The sequence below is a fragment of the Hemitrygon akajei genome, chromosome 1 (assembly GCF_048418815.1).
Source record: "Hemitrygon akajei chromosome 1, sHemAka1.3, whole genome shotgun sequence".
Classification (NCBI taxonomy): Eukaryota; Metazoa; Chordata; class Chondrichthyes; order Myliobatiformes; family Dasyatidae; genus Hemitrygon; species Hemitrygon akajei.
Genome location: NC_133124.1, coordinates 216,401,396 through 216,421,327, shown reverse-complemented (window position 1 = coordinate 216,421,327; position 19,932 = coordinate 216,401,396). Strand labels below are relative to the sequence as shown.

At 46.8% G+C, this 19,932-nt stretch overlaps 1 protein-coding gene across 5 annotated transcripts in view; it reads left to right on the top strand.

Moving 5' to 3' along the window:
* Positions 1 to 19,932, top strand: part of dock5 (dedicator of cytokinesis 5) — a 205,164-nt gene that overhangs the window by 72,947 nt on the left and 112,285 nt on the right. For all 5 annotated transcript variants that reach the window (XM_073060921.1, XM_073060902.1, XM_073060912.1 and 2 more), the window contains 3 exons: positions 7,555 to 7,595; positions 9,331 to 9,386; positions 14,264 to 14,360. In XM_073060921.1, coding sequence (XP_072917022.1) covers positions 7,555 to 7,595; positions 9,331 to 9,386; positions 14,264 to 14,360 — 194 coding nt within the window. The remainder of the gene's footprint in view (positions 1 to 7,554; positions 7,596 to 9,330; positions 9,387 to 14,263; positions 14,361 to 19,932) is intronic.

Genomic DNA, 19,932 nt, shown 5'->3' with positions numbered 1-19,932 from the left:
GAGCTCTGGTGAATGGATCTCTCACAAACTGCGCACACCTTTTCTCTTTCTTCCTTCTTTGCTGTCGAAGATGTTCTGCCCTCCGGAGTTTACACAGCTGTTCCTGCAGCATGCTGGTTGAGTCCTTGATACCTTCTTTTTCGGCTGGTGAACTGCTTTTAAACCTCTTGTTGAGCGTCTTTAATTCACCTCTCAAGTGACGAACCTCCCTTTCCCTCCTATTTGGTTACTGCGGTAACTCGGGCTGACTTCTCTGCTCCATTAGGCCAAATCGTTCCTTAGCTAGACTGTACGCTATGGCTGTGAGTGAGTTGATCTTTCTATGTACTGGGCCTGCCAAGGCAACTTCCAGGATGCCGTCTAGATCATCATCGAACTGCATCCAGGCGACGTTGTCTGACGATCTAGGCCATTTGATCCTGTCTTTCCTTGACGAAAGGATTGGGGTAGCCGAAGGGGATCTCACTTGGTCTGTTGTTTGGTGCGGAGAGATCTTCAGCTCTGTGGGGTTCTTCCCGGCTGTCAATCTCCTTCGTCTCACCAGATACTAAGTCCGTGCGCTGCACTTGGGTCACCACTGATCCACATCTAGACCTGCTCTGGTGTATCTTGAGCCCTCTGCTGTTTTTGCAGACTTACCTTGCCGTGAATTCCTCTCCGGTCAGTGCTGTTTGCTTTAGCTTCCTCGTAGTCGTGTTTCCTGCCCTGGCCGTTGCCGGTATGACCGTCCCGTTGAGTCTCTCATCCTCCCCCCCACCGCTCAGGAGACTCTGGGGGTATTGCTCTTCGTGTTCAAATGTAGCTTGAGTGGTGCCCTCTTGCAAGTGCTGCCCACAAGGTTGCTGGCCTTGTGAGCATCTTTAATTACCAACAAAGTTAACTTAAGACTACACATGAATTGGAATATGATGCACCATGCAATTTAATTACAATCATATTACAAAATAAACAGAGGTATCTACTCTAAATCCAAGTTACAAACAATATATACACATTTACACATCCTCATCAGTAAGTAAATAGAATATTCTGCCGTGTTTGTCAGGAAAGGCCATAAAGCCAACCCATGTGCATCAGCTCCATTTAAGACCATTCAGGAGAATATATCGGGGAAGAGACTGATGTGCCTACACTCAGCACGATGACAGCAGAATGATAAAGCTGTGCGTGTGTGTGGGGGAAGATTTCATCTACCGTCACACAGAACAACACACACGAAAAAATGCTGGAGGAACTCAGCAGGTTGGGCAGCATCTATGGAGCAGAATAAACAGTCAATGCTTCAGGCTGCGACCCTTCATCAGGACTGGAGAAACAGCCCCACTTTCAGAAGTTCTGAGGCCCCCGTGACTCTAAGCTCTTGCTCCAGTTAGGCCGATGTCGTGTATCTCCAGAGCATGGGACACGAGAGGCACTTTACAACACAATATTGTATTTAGTGGGGTATCCACACTGGTAAATACACAACAAAACCTCACAAACAGCAGGACAATAACAACCAGAAAGAAATTTATAAAATTATGAGAGGTATGCCACAGGGTAGATTGTCAAGAATCTTTTTACCAGTGTGGATACATCAGATACTAGAAGGCCTAGCTTTAAGGTGCGAAGGAGAAAGTTTAATGATGATGCATACTGTTGAGTTTTGTGACTTCAAAATGTTAAACTAATTCAAAGGAGGACATGGGAGTACAAACATGTGGGTCTAGTTTATGTTTTACTTTAAGCAAGACAAGTACGCATCACGTGATGATGACGTCTTCAGTTCACATATTTATACATATAACTAATTAATTATTTAGACATATAGGAATATTTAATCAGACTATATATACGGTGCCTATAAAGTATTCAACCTCCCCGGAAATTTTCATGTTTTTTTGTTTTACAACATTGAATCACAGTCAATTTAATTTGGCGTTTTTACACTGATCAACAGAAAAGGCTCTTTCATGTCAAAGTGAAAACAAATTGGTTTAAATTTATTACAATTATTAAATACAAAATAATTGATTGCAAGTCAGTAGGGGGTGCGTAATTACAGCCTTGAGTCTGTGTGGACAGGTCTCTATCAGCTTTGCACATCTGGACGCTGCAATTTTCCCCATTTTTCTTTACAAAACTGCTCAAGCTCTGTCAGATTGCATGGGGATTGTGATTGAACAGCCCTTTCCAAGTCCAGCCACAAGTTCTCAATTAGATTGAGGTCTGGACTCTGACTTGGCCACTCCAAGACATTAATTTTGTTGTTTTTAAGCCATTCCTGTGTAGCTTTGGCTTAATGCTTGGGGTTATTGTCTTGCTGGAAAACAAATCTTCTCCCAAGTTGCAGTTCTCTTGCAGACTGCATCGGGTTTTCTTCCAGGATTTCCCTGTATTTTGCTGTCTTCATTTTACCCTCTACCTTCACAAGCCTTCCAGGGCCTGTTGCAGTGAAGCATCCCCACAGCCTGATGCAGCCACCACCATGCTTCATGGTAGAGATGGTGTGTTTTTGATGATGTGCGGTGTTTGACTTATGTCAGACATAGTGTTTAGTCCGATGGCCAAAAATCTCAATTTTGGTTTCATCAGACTATAGAACTTTCTTCCAGCTGACTTCAGAGTCTCCCACGTGCCTTCTGGCAAACTCTAGCCGAGATTTCATGTGAGTTTTTTCAACAGTGGCTTTCTCTTTGCCACTCTCCCATAAAGCTATGACTGGTGAAGCACCCGGGCTATCGTATGCGCAGTCTCTCCATCTCAGCCACTGAAGCTTCTAACTCCTCCTGAGTTGTCATGGGTCTCTTGGTGGCCTCCCTCATGAGTTCCCTTCTTGCACAGTCACTCAGTTTTTGAGGACGGCCTGGTCTTAGGCAGATTTACGGCTGTGCCATATTCTTTTCATTTCTTGATAGACTAAACTATACTCCAGACGTTGGAAATTTTCTTGTATCCATCTCCTGATTTGTGCTTTTTGATAACCTTATCGCGATGTTGCTTGGAGTGTTCTTTTGTCTTCATGGTGTAGTTTTTGCCAGGATACTGACTCACCAGCAGTTGGACCTTCCAGATACAGGTGTATTTTTACCACAATCATTTGAAACACCTTGACCATACACAGATTTATATATAGCTAGGACACTTTAACTAATTATGTGACCTCTAAAACCAATTGGATGCACAGTGATGATTTGGTGTGTCATATTGAAGAGGATGAGTACTTATTCAATCAATTATTTTGTGTTTTATATTTGTAACTAATTTTGATCACTTTGTAAAGATCTGTTTTCACTTTGACATGAAATTAAATCCACTGTGATTCAATGTTGTAACACAATTAAACAAAACTTCTGGGGGTGGTGAATACTTTTCATTGGCACTGTATACAAGATTACCAAGATACTATTGAAGTATTAAATACACAACACATTTTTTTTTACACAGAGTGGTGGGTGTGTGGAACGAATTGCCAGGGGCAGTGGTGGAGGTAGGTAAGGTAGTGGTGTTTGAGAGGCTTTTAGACAGACATATGAATGTGCAGGGACTGCTGCAAATGGCTCGTGTAGCTAGACGGAAGTAGTTTAAATTGGCGTCGTGCCCCACACAGGCATAATGACTGACTGGCCTGTTCCTGTGCTGTACTCTCTACCCCTCACCCTCACACTGGGGACAGTTTACTGTGTCCAATTCATTGCCTGATTCTACAACCGACAGACTCGCAGTCAAGGGCGCCTGACAGCTCATGGTCTCGGTATTATTGTTTATTTGCACAGTTTGTCTTCTTTTGCACCTTGGTTGTCTTCAGTCTTTGCTTAGTCAAAGTCAATTTATTGCCAAAGCACTTACACAAAAGTCACCACCAAACACTACGCCATATGGGCTTGGTACAAAGTTCAAAGTAAATTTATTATCAGGGTACATGTATGTCACCATATACAATCTGAGATCCTTTATACTCAGCAGATCTACAGAATAATAGTGTGTCTGTCTGTCTGTGTGTGTGTGTCTGTCTGCGTGTGTGTGAGTCTGTCTGCGTGTGTGTGTGTGTGAGTGTGTGTGAGTGTGTGTGTGTGAGTGTGTGTGTGTGTGTGTGTGTGTGTGTGTGGCATCCGTTATTCTCATGAGACCATGGATCTGCGTCCTCTCCAGGGCACAGGCCTGGGCAAGGTTGTATGGCAGACCGGCAGTTGCCCAAGCAGCGAGTCTCCCCTCTCCACGCCACCGATGTTGTCCAAGGGAAGGGCAAAGGCCGATGCAGCTTGTGGCCCAGTGTCGTTGCAGGAGTTGCCAGAATGGACTGCCTTAGGGACTTCAGTTCTGGATTTGTCCTCAGGATTTACTCCCAAAGACTTTCCCATGAGTGGGTATGGCCGCAAGGCAGCGGAGGTTTGGAATCAGAGTTTTCCCTCTCCTAGATGGACTGCCTTCCCAGGCTGACGAGTTCCACCTACCCGATGCACTGGTTTTAAGGCGCCAGGACCCGCCTTTGCCCCTTCTCCTGTCAGTAGAAACAGTTCCGCTGGGCTTAGAGGCTAAGCCAGACGGGAAGGCCAGGAGTTGGACTTGGTTGTCAGAGGCTATTTGAGGCGCATGCCGTGAGGCGCACTTTTAGGTAGTGGGAGCTTGTCCCCATTACCACTCCTCGGCTTGACAACCTTGGAACCTATAGAATAATAACTATAACATAATCAATGAGATTACCACCATCCAGGTCCCAGACAGTCCTTTCAGGTGAGGCACCACTTCACCTGCGAGTCAACTGGGGTGATATACTGTATCCGGTGCTCCCGATGTGGCCATTTATACATTGGGGAGACCCGCCGCAGACTGGGAGACCGTTTCGCCGAACATCGGCGCTCAGTCCTCCAGTAATGGCGGGATCTCCCTGTGGCCACACACTTCAATTCCACAGACCACTCCCACTCCGACGTGTCTGTCCATGGCCTCCTCTACCGTCAAGATGAGACCACACGCAGGTCGATGGAGCAATACCTTATCTCCCGCCTAGGTAGCCTCCTTCCTGCCGGCATGAACATCCAACTCACAGACCTCCGTTGATACCCCTGCCCCCCACCCTTACCCCCATCCCTATCTATTATTTTAGTCTGGTTCTCTTTCTCTCTCTTTTTCCCCCCTCACTATAATCTCTCCCCCCCCAGCCCTACCTTTCTTTCTCTTTTATTTCCCATAATTCTCCACCTTCCCCCCTAGCCCATTTCTCTCCAGCCTATCACTTCCCAGCTCTCTACTTCATCCCTCCCCCCACTTCTTATCCCCCCTCGACCATCCCATGTTACTTCACTCCTGATGAAGGGTTTCGGCCCGAAACGTCGTTATTACCTCCTCCCATAGATGCTGTCTGGCCTGCTGAGTTCTGCCAGCATTTTGTGTTTTTTATAATCAATGAGATTCATTTTCTTGCAGGCATTTGCAGGAAAATAAAATACTATAGAGTTTATGGAAATCTCTACATAAATAAAGACTGACACATTCTGTATTTTTCTGTAAATGACTGCAAAAATGATTCTGAGGGTTGTATACAGTGACATGTGCATACTGTACTTTGATTTACTTGGAACTTTGTACCGATCCATACTGTGTAGTGTTACACAGAGCTGGTAAAGGGCTCTTCAGCCTAACAGCCATGCTGAATTCGGTGTCCCTTGTGTATTTAATATTTCAATAATGCAAAGTACAAAGTAAATTTATTATCAAGCTACGTCTGTGTCACCACGGTAACTATAACAGGATCAATGGAAGATCAACCAGAGTGCGAAAACAATAAACTGTGCAAACACAAAAAAGAAGAAAGAATGATATAAACTAATAAAGAATAAATATTCAGGACGTGAGATGAAGAGTCCTTTGGTTGTGGGAACATTTGAATGATGGGGCAGGTGAAGCTGAGTGAAGTTAACCCCTTTGGTTCAGCAGCCTGGTGCTTGTGGGGTAGTGACTGCTGCTGAACCTGGTTGTGAGGGTCCTGAGGTTCCTGTACCTTCTCCCCTGAAGGCGGCAGCAAGAAGAGAGCGTGGCCTGAGTAATCTTGTATATATACTGTTTGTTTAAGCATTCTTGTTTGTTTAAATAATTCGTTACAGGTTATATGTAAAAACACATGATTGCATAAATCATCACGCTACCACATGATACGCATGCACCTTGCTTAAAGTGAACACGAAGATAGACTCACATTTCAGACTTCCACATCTTCCCTTGAATTAGTTTAACGTTTGGAAGTTACAAAACGTAACGTTGGCGGTGAGGTATTTTATAAAACTAACCCGAGACGGCTGTTTCCCTGTGCTTGACCGATAACCCTCTCACGTGCTGGTCTGGGATGTGGAAGAAAGCCGGCCACCCCATGCAAACGTGCAGACTCCACACAGACAGCCCCCGAGGTCAGGATCGAATCTGTGTTGCTGTACTAACTCGTGCCACCTTGCCACCCTTGAAAATGGCAGCAGAGGGTTTGCGGAGTGGAGGGAGGTGTGAGGAGTTTAACATTAACTACTTCCAGTGGGGCCACAGGCATGTCTGGTGACATTCTGATGGCAGCTTAACCGTGTTGTCCTGGAGACCGGGTACAAAGTCAAAATCACAGCAGATGTAAGTTTACCAGACACTACCCTGAGATTCATTTCCTTGTTGGCATTCGCGGTAGAACAAATAATTACAAATAGGATCAATGAAAAACTAAACACAAAGACTGACAACCAATGTGCAAAAGAAGACAATCCGTGCAAGTCCAAAAATAAATAAACAATAAATAAATACGTCACCGTATACAACCAGGAAATTCATTTTCTTGCAGGCATTCATAGTAGAACAAAGAGAGACAATCGAATCAATGAAAAATTGCACACAAAGACTGACAACCAATGTGCAAAAGAAGACAATCTGTGCAAGTACAAAGATAATTTTAAAAATAAATAATGAATAAATGTCACCATGTACAACCCCCGAGATTCATTTTCTTACAGAAAATAAAGAAACTATAGAATTTATGTAAAACTGCATCTAAACAAAGACCTAACAAACAACCAAATGTTCAGAAGGAGACAAATTGTGGAAATAAAAAAATAATGAGGTGAGTCCTTGAAAGTGAGCCTGTAGGTTGTGGAATCAGTTCAGAGTTGAGGAGAGTGAAGTTATCCTCACCGGTTCAGGAACCCGATGGTTGAGGAGCAATAACTGAACTGTATTGGAATATGCCTGTTTATTTTGTGTTGTTCCATTCTGTGTTTTCACTTTTTTTTTGTTGCCATTTCCATGATTGTTTTGCACGTGGGGAGAAGGATGTTTGCTGTTTTTCTCTGAGTGGGTCGGTTCCATGGTTCTTCTTTGGTTTGTGACTGTCTGTGTGGAAAATGAGTTTCAGGGTTGGATGCTGCATACGTACTTTGATAATGACTGTACTTTAAATCTTTGAATCTTTAAACTGTCCCTGAACGCGGTGCTTGTAGGTTGTGGAATCAGTTCAGTATTGAGGTGGGTGAAGTTATCCACGCTGGTTCAGGAACCTGAAGTAATAACTGTTGGTATTAATAACGGCCAGTGTTTTCTTCATAGGTTGGTACAGAGGATATTGTCTTCGGAACAAATCAAAGAAGGTAGGTCGTCTTTTACTTTACTGATGTGGTATTGATACTGGGGTGCAATACTAGATTAGATTTATCTATTAGTCAACAGGTCCATCGAAAAAGACAGTGAAATGTGTTGCTTGTGTTAACAAACAACACAATCTCAGGACGTGCTGGGGCAGCCCTCAGGAGTAATAAAAGTTCCAGGTACTAAACACACAAGATTTCCGGGTGCTGGAAATCCAGAGTAACACACACAAAATGCTGGAGGAACTCAGCAGGCCAGGCAGCATCTACGGAGAGGAATAAACGTTTCAGGTCGAGGCCCTTCATCAGGACTGGAAAGGAAAGGGGGCAGAGGCCAGAGTAAGAAGGTGGGGGGGAGGGAAGGAGTGGAAACTGGAGGGTGATAGGTGAAGCCAGGTGAGGTGGAGGGGATGAAGTAAGAAGATGGGAGGGGATAGGTGGAAGAGGTACAGGGCTGAAGAAGAAGGAATCTGATTGGAGAGGACAGTGGACCATGGAAGAAAGGGAAGGAGGAGGGGCATCAGAGGGAGGTGATGGGCAGGCGAGGAGAAGAGAAATGGTGAGAGGATAACCAGAATATTGAATGATAAAATAAGGAGTTGGGGGGGGGGGGGGGTGAAGAAATTGCCAGTAGCCAGAGAAACCACTGTTCATACCATCAGGTTGGAGCTGATATATACGTATCCCTGACACACTATGAGGTATTGCTGAATTTGGCCTCCTCGTGGCAGTAGAGTGGAGGCCATAGACAGCAGACGGAGCGGTGGTCCCTTGATCTGCGCTGGGTCTCCCGATTTCGAGGAAGCCCGACCCGCAGGTGAAGTGTTGCCTCAACTGGAAGGACTGTTTGGGGCCCTGAATTGGTAGTGAGGGAGGAGGTACTGAGAGCAGGTGTAGTGCTTGCAGGGATAAGTGCCAGGAGGGAGATCAGTGATGCCAAGCCCAGTTAGCTCCTTCCTCAGTTATCATCGAGTATCTCCTATCAATTCCTTTCTACTTTGTACACGGATGATGGGGTGTAGATAGATCTCCATCAAAGGAAGTCTAAGGTGCTTCTTCCCTCCACTAGCCTGCAGGTCACCCTTGGGCAAGGTGTAGCACCTACTTAGCCCCTGATCAGGGTCACGTGAAGCCACAGGAGCAGGTGGTGGATGGTCGTATGAGCAGCCGATGCAGATCACAAGTCCTGGTTATGCGACCACTAACGCCAGGCAGACAATCTCTGAAGAGTGTTGATAATGGCTGGGGTCACCCGTCTTGAAAAAAGACACTGCCCAGAAGAAGGCAATGGCAAACCATTTCTGTAGAAAAATTTGCCAAGAACAAGCATGGTCATGGAGAGACCACGATCGCCCACTTCATACGACATGGCACATAATAATAATGATTTTTTTAGTAGCCAGAGAAATTGATGTTCATACCAGCAGGTTGAAGGCTGATATGAGCATAGCCCAGTATTATTTATTAATTATTATTCATTGTTGTCATTTTTTAATTTTATTACTTTTTGACCACCACTTTAGTCACCCAGGGGTGTCAGGTGGGCATCTCAGCTGTGACTCTACCCCATGAACAATCACCTCTATGCCCCGACACCTGAGGCCACAGGTGAGGGTTGTCCTCTCAAGTGAGAGATGTGGTTGCAGAGGTGACGGAGAGAAAGAGGGTGGTTGGGGGTTCAGTACTTGGTGTGGATGTGATATCAACCAACATCTGCTCTCTCCCCCCGGCCTCACAGGGTGTCTTTCCTGCATCCTACATCCATTTGAAGGAGACGGCGGTGGAAGGAGGAGGGTGAGTACCTCGCGATCCCTGCGGGTAGGATTTTATAACGAAGGGAGCCACTGGCTCCCTGATCGAAGGAAGGATTAAAGATTAATTTTGTCACATGTATGTCAAAACATGCAGCAAAAAGCGTCCTTTGCAAGAAGTCCGAGATGTGCTGGCACTTCCTGCGAGACAGGAGAGTGGTGTTGAGAGGGTTAATAAATGATGGAATGGCGGAGCGGACTCGATGGGCCGAATGGCCTAATCCTGCTGCTGTGTCTTAAGGTCTATGTGTCACATGCTTCTGGCGCTAACGTAGCAAGCCCACGACTTAATAACCGTAATCCTTATGTCTGTGGGAGGAAACGGGATCATCCAGAGGAAAGCCGTGTGGTCACGGGAAGCGTGTACAAATTCCTTGCGGATAGCAGCGGGAATTGTACCCCCATCTTAGGATGGGCCTGTAAACATTATGCTAACTACTACGCTATACATATTATTTTTCTTATTGTAATTCATAGCATATTTTATGTATTGCACTGTACTGATGACACAAAACAACAAATTTCACGGCATCGACCCGTTCTCCTACATAACAGAAGAAAAAGTGCAGGAAAACTTTGAAATGATGTTGCCAGGAACTGGGAAAGATTGAATAGGCTAAGAAGTTGGTGAGGGCAAATGTGGAGAATGTTTGCAGTTTTGTTCACCTACCTAAAAGAAAGTAGTATAGGAATAGAGTGAGGTGGGGGATCAATGCGTGGCTGAGGGATTGGAGCAGGGGGCAGGGATTCAGATTTCTGGATCATTGGGACCTCTTTTGGGGCAGGTATGACCTGTACAGAAAGGATGGGTTGCACTTGAATCCGAGGGAGACCAATATCCCGGCAGGGAGGCTTGCTAAGGCTATTGGAGAGAGTTCAAACTAGAATGGCTGGGGGTGGAAACCGAACTGAAGAGACGGAGAAAGGGAGGTTGGCTCACAAATAGGGAAAGCTTGTAGGCAGTGCGAGAGGGAGGATAGGTAGGTGATAGAGAAGGACGCGCTCAGACTGATGGTTTGAGATGTGTCTATTTTAATGCAAGGAGTACCATGAACAAAGCGGATGAGCTTAGAGCATGGATCAGTACTTGGAGCTACGATGTTGTGGCCATTACAGAGACTTGGACGCCTCAGGGGCAGGAATGGCTGCTGAGGGTGCCAGGCTTTAGATGTTTCAGAAAGGACAGGGAGGGAGGCAAAAGAGGTGGGGGTGTGGCACTGCTGATCAGAGATAGTGTCACGGCTACAGAAAAGGAGGAAGTCATGGAGGGGTTGTCTATGGAGTCTCTGTGGGTGGTAGTTAGGAACAGGAAGGGGTTTTTATAGACCACCCAATAGTAACAGGAACATCGAGGAGCAGATAGGGAAACAGATTCTGGAAATAATAACAGGGCTGTCGTAGTAGGAGATTTTAATTTCTCCAATATTGATTGGCATCTCCCTAGAGCAAGGGGTTTAGATGGGGTGGAGTTTGTTAGGTGTGTTCAGGAAGGTTTCTTGACACAATATGTCGATAAGCCTACAAAAGGAAGAGGCTGTACTTGATCTGGTAGTGGGAAATGAACCTGTCAAATGTCAGGTCTCTCAGCATTTCTCTATGTTTCTAAAGTTATCAATAAATTTGAAAGCATGCAGAGAAAATTTACAAGGATATTGCTGAGCCTTGAGGACCTGAGTCATAGGGTAAGGTTGAATACGTTAGGACTTTATTCCCTGGAGCTTAGGAGAAAGGGCATATTTGACAGAGGTATACAAAATTATGAGGGGTATAGACAGGGTAAATGCAAGCAGGCTTTTTCCATTGAGGTTGGCTGAGACTAGAACTAGAGGTCATAGGTTAAGGGTGAAGGGTGAAATGTTTATGGAGAAGATGAGGGAGAAACCTCTTTGCTCAGAGAGTGGTGCGACTGTAGAACGAGCAAACAGCAGAAGTGGAGGTGCCAGTTCAGCATTTAAGAGAAATTTAGATTGATCCATGGATGGGAGGGGTATGGAGGGCTGTGCAGGTCGATGGGACGGGGCAGAATAATATTCAGCATGGAGTAGATGGGCTGAAAGGCCTGTTTCTGTGCTGTGGTGTTCTGTGACTCCATGAGTCTTATGTGTATCCGTGATAATAAACCTGATCTGTTTCTATCAGTGAGGCGCAAGTACAAAGACCAACTTGACTGAAGCAGCAACCCAAACGTGTTAGCAGAGACGTCACACAGAATCCAAAGTTATACAAGGCATTGCAGGGGTAAAAACAGAGGAAAGCATGTTAGTGCTAAAAAATATATACAATTAGAGATGTGCATAGGAGTGCAGAATACAGTCCATAGTGTTCTGTTGAGAGGTTGGGTTTGAAGATCTTTCCTTGTGGTTTACCCCAAGAGACTCACCGTCTGGGTGAAATAGTTCCCCACCTTCATTACTTGCCACCAATTTCCAGACCTCGGCAGGTCTCTGCATTCTATCAGTGGCTCCTCAGCCGCACCCTGTAGTGCAGGTTTCAGAGGAGAGACTCTCGCTTGGTTTTCCTCATTTCAATGGGTGTAACAGCCTTGTGGTTAAATCACTGGTTTAGTATCTAGGGGCCTGCCCTGTTGAGATGAGTTCAAATCTCGCCATGGCATCTGGGAATTCTAATCTGACAAATTAAGTTAATTTATTTAGAGATATGTACAGGCTCTTCCAGCCCACCAAGCTGCGCTGCCCATCAACTCCCCAATTTAACCTAATCACAGGACAATTTACAATGACCGATTAACCTACGAACCGGTACATCTTTGGACTGTGGGGGGGGGGGGGGGGGGGCGGGACCAGAGCACCAGAGAAACCCTCGCAATCCACAGAAAGAACATACGTACAGACTCCTTACAGAGGATGCTGGGATTGAACTCTGAACTCTGACACCCCAAGCTGTAATAGGATCAGACTAACTGCTACACTACCAAAGCTAATCAAGGGCAAAACAACGATTAGGAATGAATCGGAATATAGTAACTACCTTTGGAGTTCTGGGGAGGAAATCTCTCAATCTTTGAGGCACATGGTGTGTTGGCCTTCATTAATTGGGGATTGAGTTCATGACCCATGAACTCCTGTATAGACCCCACTTGGAGAGGTTCTGCAGATGCTGGAAATCCACAGTATCTTGAACAAAATGCTGGAGCAATTCAGCAGGTCAGGCAACGTCTATGGAGAGGAAGAGTCACGATGAAGAGTCCCAGCCTGGAGCATGGGAATGCTGCCTGACCTGCTGAGTTCCACCAGCATTTTGGGTTACTTGGGAGCGTTGTGTTCAGTTCTGGTCACCTCATTGTAGGAAGGATGTGGAAGCTTTAGCGAGGGTGCAGAGGAGATTGACCAGGATGCTGCCTGGATTAGAGAGGGTGCAGAGGAGATTTACCAGGATGCTGCCTGGATTAGAGAGGGTGCAGAGGAGATTTACCAGCATGCTGCCTGGATTAGAGAGGGTGCAGAGGAGATTTACCAGGATGCTGCCTGGATCAGAGAGGGTGCAGAGGAGATTTACCAGGATGCTGCCTGGATTAGAGAGGTTGCAGAGGAGATTTACCAGGATGCTGCCTGGATTAGAGAGGGTGCAGAGGAGATTTACCAGGATGCTGCCTGGATTAGAGAGGGTACAGAGGAGATTTACCAGGATGCTGCCTGGATTAGAGAGGGTGCAGAGGACATTCACCAGGATGCTGCCTGGATTAGAGAGGGTGCAGAGGAGAATTACCAGGATGCTGCCTGGATTAGAGAGGGTGCAGAGGAGATTTACCAGGATGCTGCCTGGATTAGAGAGGGTGCAGAGGAGATTTACCAGGATGCTGCCTGGATTAGAGAGTGAGCAGAGGAGATTTACCAGGATGCTGCCTGGATTAGAGAGGGTACAGAGGAGATTCACCAGGATGCTGCCTGGATTAGAGAGGTTGCAGAGGAGATTTACCAGGATGCTGCCTGGATTAGAGAGCATGTCTTATGAGTGTAGGTTGAGTGAGCTGGGGCTTTTCTCCCTGGAGCGAAGGAGGATGAGAGATGACTTGATAGAAGAATACAAGATACATAGAGCGAGTGGACAGCCAGAGACTTTTTCCCCCTGGGTGGAAATGCCTAACACCTTATGGCGATTGGGAGAATGTATAGGGGGATTGTTGGAGTCAGGTTTTATTTTACATGGAGTGGTAGGTGTGTGGAACTGTCGGGGATGGTGGTGGAGGCAAATACATTAAGGACATTTATGAGATTCTTAGATAAGCACATAGATGATGGAAAATGGTGAGTTATGTAAGACGGAAGGGTTAGTCTTATCTTAGAGTAGCTCATAAGGTCAGCACAGCGTCATGGGCCAAAGGGCCTGTACTGTACTGTATTATTCTATGTTCTTGTCTGGTTTGGTCTCGTTGACTCCAGACCAGCTCCATTACCTCTTAACCATCTCCTCGATTGCAATCAAAAGGTTCTGGCCTTGGTAGAGTTATCCACAGCCTGTGAATAGATGATCCCTCCATAAGCCACGTCACTCGACATTCCTCTGAATGCAGGATTCACGATTGATTGAATGCATAATAAACGATTGACTTGTTTATTTCTCCCAGAGCCAAGGGTTTATTCCGACATCAGTCCAATTGAGATACTTACTTATTATTATGTTTTATTTATGAGGTAACAGACCCTTCCTGTGCTACGCAATGTGACCAATTAGCCTATTAACCCGTACGTCTTTGGAATGTGGGAGGAAACCCATGCAGTCATTGGGAGAATGTACAAGGTCATGAACCCATGTCTTTGATGTTGTAATAATGTTACGCTAACCACTACACTACCATACCGCCCTCTACTTGATCAGTAACTTGGTATTTCTGTTGAACAGGCAAGACGAGACGGTCATATCCAACGAACTACCATTGGTCCAAGAACTCACCATGACCCTGAGAGAATGGGCAGTCATCTGGCACAAAATATACCTGGTAAGAACTAGCGATCGATCGCTCCTTCCTTCAGCCACGGGACGTCAGTTGACAGCTGGGAGGTTCCAGTCTAGTCAAGCCCTCATCTCCAGATTCAGCAGCAGATCATCTCTCTAGCTCCCAGGGAATGTTGAAGAATTAGGAACACAAGAAATTTTACTCACTGGAATTCAGAAGAATGAGGGTGACCTCATTGAAACCTATTGAATGTTGAAGGACCTCAATAGAGTGGATGTGGAGAGGATGTTTCCTATGGTGGAAGAATCTAAGATCTATGATGGACACAATCTCAGAATAGAGGGGCGTCCTTTTAGAATGGAGATGAGGAGGAATTTCTTTAGCCAGAAAGTGATGAATCTGTGGAATTCATTGCCACAGGCCACTGCAGAGGCCAAATCATTGGGTATATTTTAAGACAGAGGTTGATAAATTCTTCATTATTTAGGGCATGAAGGCATACCAAGAGAAGGCAGGAGATTGGGGCTGAGAGGGAAGATGGATCAGCCGTGATGAAATGGTGGATCAAACTCGATGGGCCAAATAGCCTAATTCTGCTCCTATATCTTAAGTACAGTCTTTTGGTCTTAAATCCAGAGCAACACACACAAAATGCTGGAGGAACTCAGCAGGTCAGGCAGCATCAACGGAAATGAATAAACAGTTGACATTTTGGGCTGAGATCCTTCTGAAGAAGGACTGGAAAGGGAGGGGGAAGGTGCCAAAATAAAAGGATGGGGTGAGGGGAAGGAGAATAGCGAGACGATGATAGGTGAAGTTGGTAGGAAAGGTTAAGGGCTGGAGAGGAAGGAATCTGATAGGAGAGGAGAGTGGACCATGGGAGAAAGGGAAGGAGGAGGGGATCCAGGGGCAAGTGAGAAGAGGTAGGAATGTCCTTGAACATCAGTAGTTTCGCCTGCCCTGACAACCAATCATAGATCAGGATCTTGTCACGTGTTACATTAAACCTTTGATTCTCCACTCTCCGAATGCTCCCTGATCTGTTAGTCAAAAAAAAAAGTCAAAATATTATTGTCTGTGCACACCCATGTGTGCACAAGTGCGATGAAAAACTTACTTGCAGCAACATCACATCAGGTTAGCAGCGTTCACAAGAAAACATGAATTAAATACAAACATAAATTGTACAAGAAAGAACACAGAACAGAGAAAATTGGTGCAAAGTGATCAATGCGTTGCTATACTGCAGTGATTCGTTGTGTCATTTGGTTCCAGAACCAAGTTATTGGAGATGTTGTTGAACCTGGTGGTGTGGGACCTCAGTCTTCTGAACCTCCTGTCCATCATAGTGCAAAGTGGATCACAGTGTTGCCAAACTGAGGTGTTGATTAGGGTTGTGCAAGTCGGCCCAAGAACCGAATGGTTGAAGCAAAGTGGCGGTTCTTCATCCTGGTGGAGCGGGACTTCAGACTCCTGTCCATCGCCGGGCAAAGTGGTCACAGTGCTGCTGTACTGATTAGGGTTGAGCCGGTTCAAGAACCAAATGGTTTTAGGGAAGTGGCTGTTCTTGAACCTGGTGGTGTGAGGCTTCAGAGTACCTCCTGCCAGATGCTAGCTGCAGGAAGATGGCAGGGCTAACCCTAATCACCACCTCAGTGCCTGGACCAGCTGCCTTTCTCTGAGGTGGACTCACTCTTTCCAAAGTACTTTTAATTCTAGAGTTGAGATTGCATTGGGGTTGCCATCCCATGGAAGGAATTAAACCCTTTTGAAAACATGAATAATCAGGAGTTAGTCCCGTATCATTTGATATTATAATTAGAAGTTGTGGAAACAGCCACTGTAGGCTATACAAAGGAAGCAGCCTCTAACTGTTCCAGTGAACCTGGTCACGAGACATGTCGAAACAAGCCTAGAGTGGCCGGGCACGTCACCCGAGGGATCTGCGCTAACTGACACCGTGCTGGCACGGGTTCAGCAGGTAACTGCTCAGGTTTTTGTTGCTGCTTTACAAAGTAACTTGGCGCCGTACCGCGGAGGCAGAAATGAGAACCCTGAACCACACTTGGGGGGGGGGGGGGGGGGGTACAATAGAGAAGATGGCCAAGGACAGACGGAGAGGAGGGTCTTCATTGCTGGGTTCAATGTCCATTCGGAAATCGGATGGCAGAGGGGAAGAAGCTGTTCTTGAATCGTTGAGTGTGAGTCTTCAGGCTCCTGGACCTCCTCCCTGATGGTAGCAATGAGAAGAGAGCATGTCCTGGGTGATGGAGGTCCTCAATGATGGATGGAAAATTTGCTTTAGATGTCATCCATTTATTACAACAGAGCATCGAGGTAGAGCAGGGGTTCCCAACCTGGGTTCCGCAGACCTGTCAGTTAACGGTAGGGGTCCATGGCATAAAATAGGTTGGGATCCCCTGGAAGAGAAACACAGAATAATCCCAGCTACAGAGAGTATGCAGTTCAGGCAGCCACTAAATGCAAGGCCTTAACAAAGTGGATTTTAAGGCCAAGAGCCCATCTTATCGTACAATAGGTCCATTTGATTGTGTAATAACAATGAGACTGCCGAAAAGACCTCTCCTACTGTAAGAACATATAATTTTACAGCACAGTACAGGCCCTTCGGCCCACTATATTGTGCTGACCATTTAGGCTACTCCAAGATCAATCTAACCTCTCCCTCCTACAAAGCCCTCCATTTTTCTATCATCCATGTGCCCATCTAAGAGTTTCTTAAATGTCCCTAAAGAATCTGCCTTGACCACCACCCCTGGCAGGGCGTTCCAGCAACCACCACTCCCTGGGTAAAAAAACCTACATTTGACATCCCCCCCCTCTACTTTCCTCCAGTCACCTTCAAATTATGTCCTCTCTTACTAGCCCTTTCCACCCTGGGGATAAAGTCTGGCTGTCCAGCCGATCTGTGCCTCTTACTATTTCGTACAACTTTATTAAGTCACCTCTCATCTTCCTTCACTCCACAGAGGAAAGCTCCAGCTCACTCAGCCTGTCCTCATAGGACATGCTCTCCGATCCAGGCAGGATCTGGGTAGATCTCCTCTGCACCCTCTCTAATCCAGGCAGCACCCTGGTAAATCTCCTCTGCACCCTCTCTAATCCAGGCAGCATCCTGGTAAATGTCCTCTGCACCCTCTCTAATCCGGGCAGCATCCTGGTGAATCTCCTCTGCACCCTCTCTAATCCAGGCAGCATCCTGGTCAATCTCCTCTGCACCCTCTCTAATCCAGGCAGCATCCTGGTCAATCTCCTCTGCACACTCTCTAATCCAGGCAGGATCTGGGTAAATCTCCTCTGCACCCTCTCTAATCCAGGCAGCATCCTGGTCAATCTCCTCTGCACCCTCTCTAATCCAGGCAGCATCCTGGTAAATCTCCTCTGCACCCTCTCTAATCCAGGCAGGATCTGGGTAGATCTCCTCTGCACCCTCTCTAATCCAGGCAGGATCTGGGTAAATCTCCTCTGCACCCTCTCTAATCCAGGCAGCATCCTGGTCAATCTCCTCTGCACCCTCTCTAATCCAGGCAGCATCCTGACAAATCTCCTCTGCACCCTCTCTAATCCAGGCAGCATCCTGGTCAATCTCCTCTGCACACTCTCTAATCCAGGCAGGATCTGGGTAGATCTCCTCTGCACCCTCTCTAATCCAGGCAGCATCCTGGTCAATCTCCTCTGCACCCTCTCCAATCCAGGCAGGATCTGGGTAAATCTCCTCTGCACCCTCTCTAATCCAGGCAGGATCTGGGTAGATCTCCTCTGCACCCTCTCTAATCCAGGCAGGATCTGGGTAAATCTCCTCTGCACCCTCTCTAATCCAGGCAGGATCTGGGTAAATCTCCTCTGCACCCTCTCTAATCCAGGCAGCATCCTGGTCAATCTCCTCTGCACCCTCTCTAATCCAGGCAGCATCCTGGTACATCTCCTCTGCACCCTCTCTAATCCAGGCAGGATCTGGGTAGATCTCCTCTGCACCCTCTCTAATCCAGGCAGGATCTGGGTAAATCTCCTCTGCACCCTCTCTAATCCAGGCAGCATCCTGGTCAATCTCCTCTGCACCCTCTCTAATCCAGGCAGCATCCTGGCAAATCTCCTCTGCACCCTCTCTAATCCAGGCAGCATCCTGGTCAATCTCCTCTGCACACTCTCTAATCCAGGCAGGATCTGGGTAGATCTCCTCTGCACCCTCTCTAATCCAGGCAGGATCTGGGTAAATCTCCTCTGCACCCTCTCTAATCCAGGCAGGATCTGGGTAAATCTCCTCTGCACCCTCTCTAATCCAGGCAGGATCTGGGTAAATCTCCTCTGCACCCTCTCTAATCCAGGCAGGATCTGGGTAAATCTCCTCTGCACCCTCTCTAATCCAGGCAGGATCTGGGTAGATCTCCTCTGCACCCTCTCTAATCCAGGCAGGATCTGGGTAGATCTCCTCTGCACCCTCTCTAATCCAGGCAGGATCTGGGTAGATCTCCTCTGCACCCTCTCTAATCCAGGCAGCACCCTGGTGAATCTCCTCTGCACCCTCTCTAATCCAGGCAGCATCCTGGTGAATCTCCTCCGCACCCTCTCTAATCCAGGCAGCATCCTGGTCAATCTCCTCTGCACCCTCTCTAATCCAGGCAGCATCCTGGTGAATCTCCTCTGCACCCTCTCTAATCCAGGCAGCACCCTGGTAAACCTCCTCTGCACCCTCTCTAATCCAGGCAGCATCCTGGTAAACCTCCTCTGCACCCTCTCTAATCCAGGCAGGATCTGGGTAGATCTCCTCTGCACCCTCTCTAATCCAGGCAGCACCCTGGTAAACCTCCTCTGCACCCTCTCTAATCCAGGCAGCATCCTGGTAAATCTCCTCTGCACCCTCTCTAATCCAGGCAGCATCCTGGTAAATCTCCTCTGCTCCCTCTCTAATCCAGACAGCATCCTGGTGAATCGCCTCTGCACCCTCTCTAATCCAGGCAGCATCCTGGTAAATCTCCTCTGCACCCTCTCTAATCCAGGCAGGATCTGGGTAAATCTCCTCTGCACCCTCTCTAATCCAGGCAGCATCCTGGTAAATCTCCTCTGCACTCTCTCTAATCCAGTCAGCATCCTGGTGAATCTCCTCTGCACCCTCTCTAATCCAGGCAGCATCCTGGTAAATCTCCTCTGCACCCTCTCTAATCCAGGCAGCATCCTGGTGAATCTCCTCTGCACCCTCTCTAATCCAGGCAGCATCCTGGTAAATCTCCTCTGCACCCTCTCTAATCCAGGCAGCATCCTGGTCAATCTCCTCTGCACCCTCTCTAAGGGTTCCACATCCTTCCTGTAATGAGGTCACCAGAGCTGAACACAATACTCCAAATGGGGTCTCACCAGAGCTGTAACGTGACCTCACACTTGTCGAAGCTGAAAATACATGCATTTATCAGAGAATTATACAACCTCGAGGTTTATCTCATCAGCCACAAAGCAAAGAGACCCGATAGATCCCATAAAAAAAGACGGTCAAACACCCAGTGTGCAGGGGAGAAAAGCAAATTGTTCAAACAGCACAAATAAGCAGATAACATTCAGAACCGAAGTTCACGGAAGTGAGTCGGCGGCCATGAAGCCA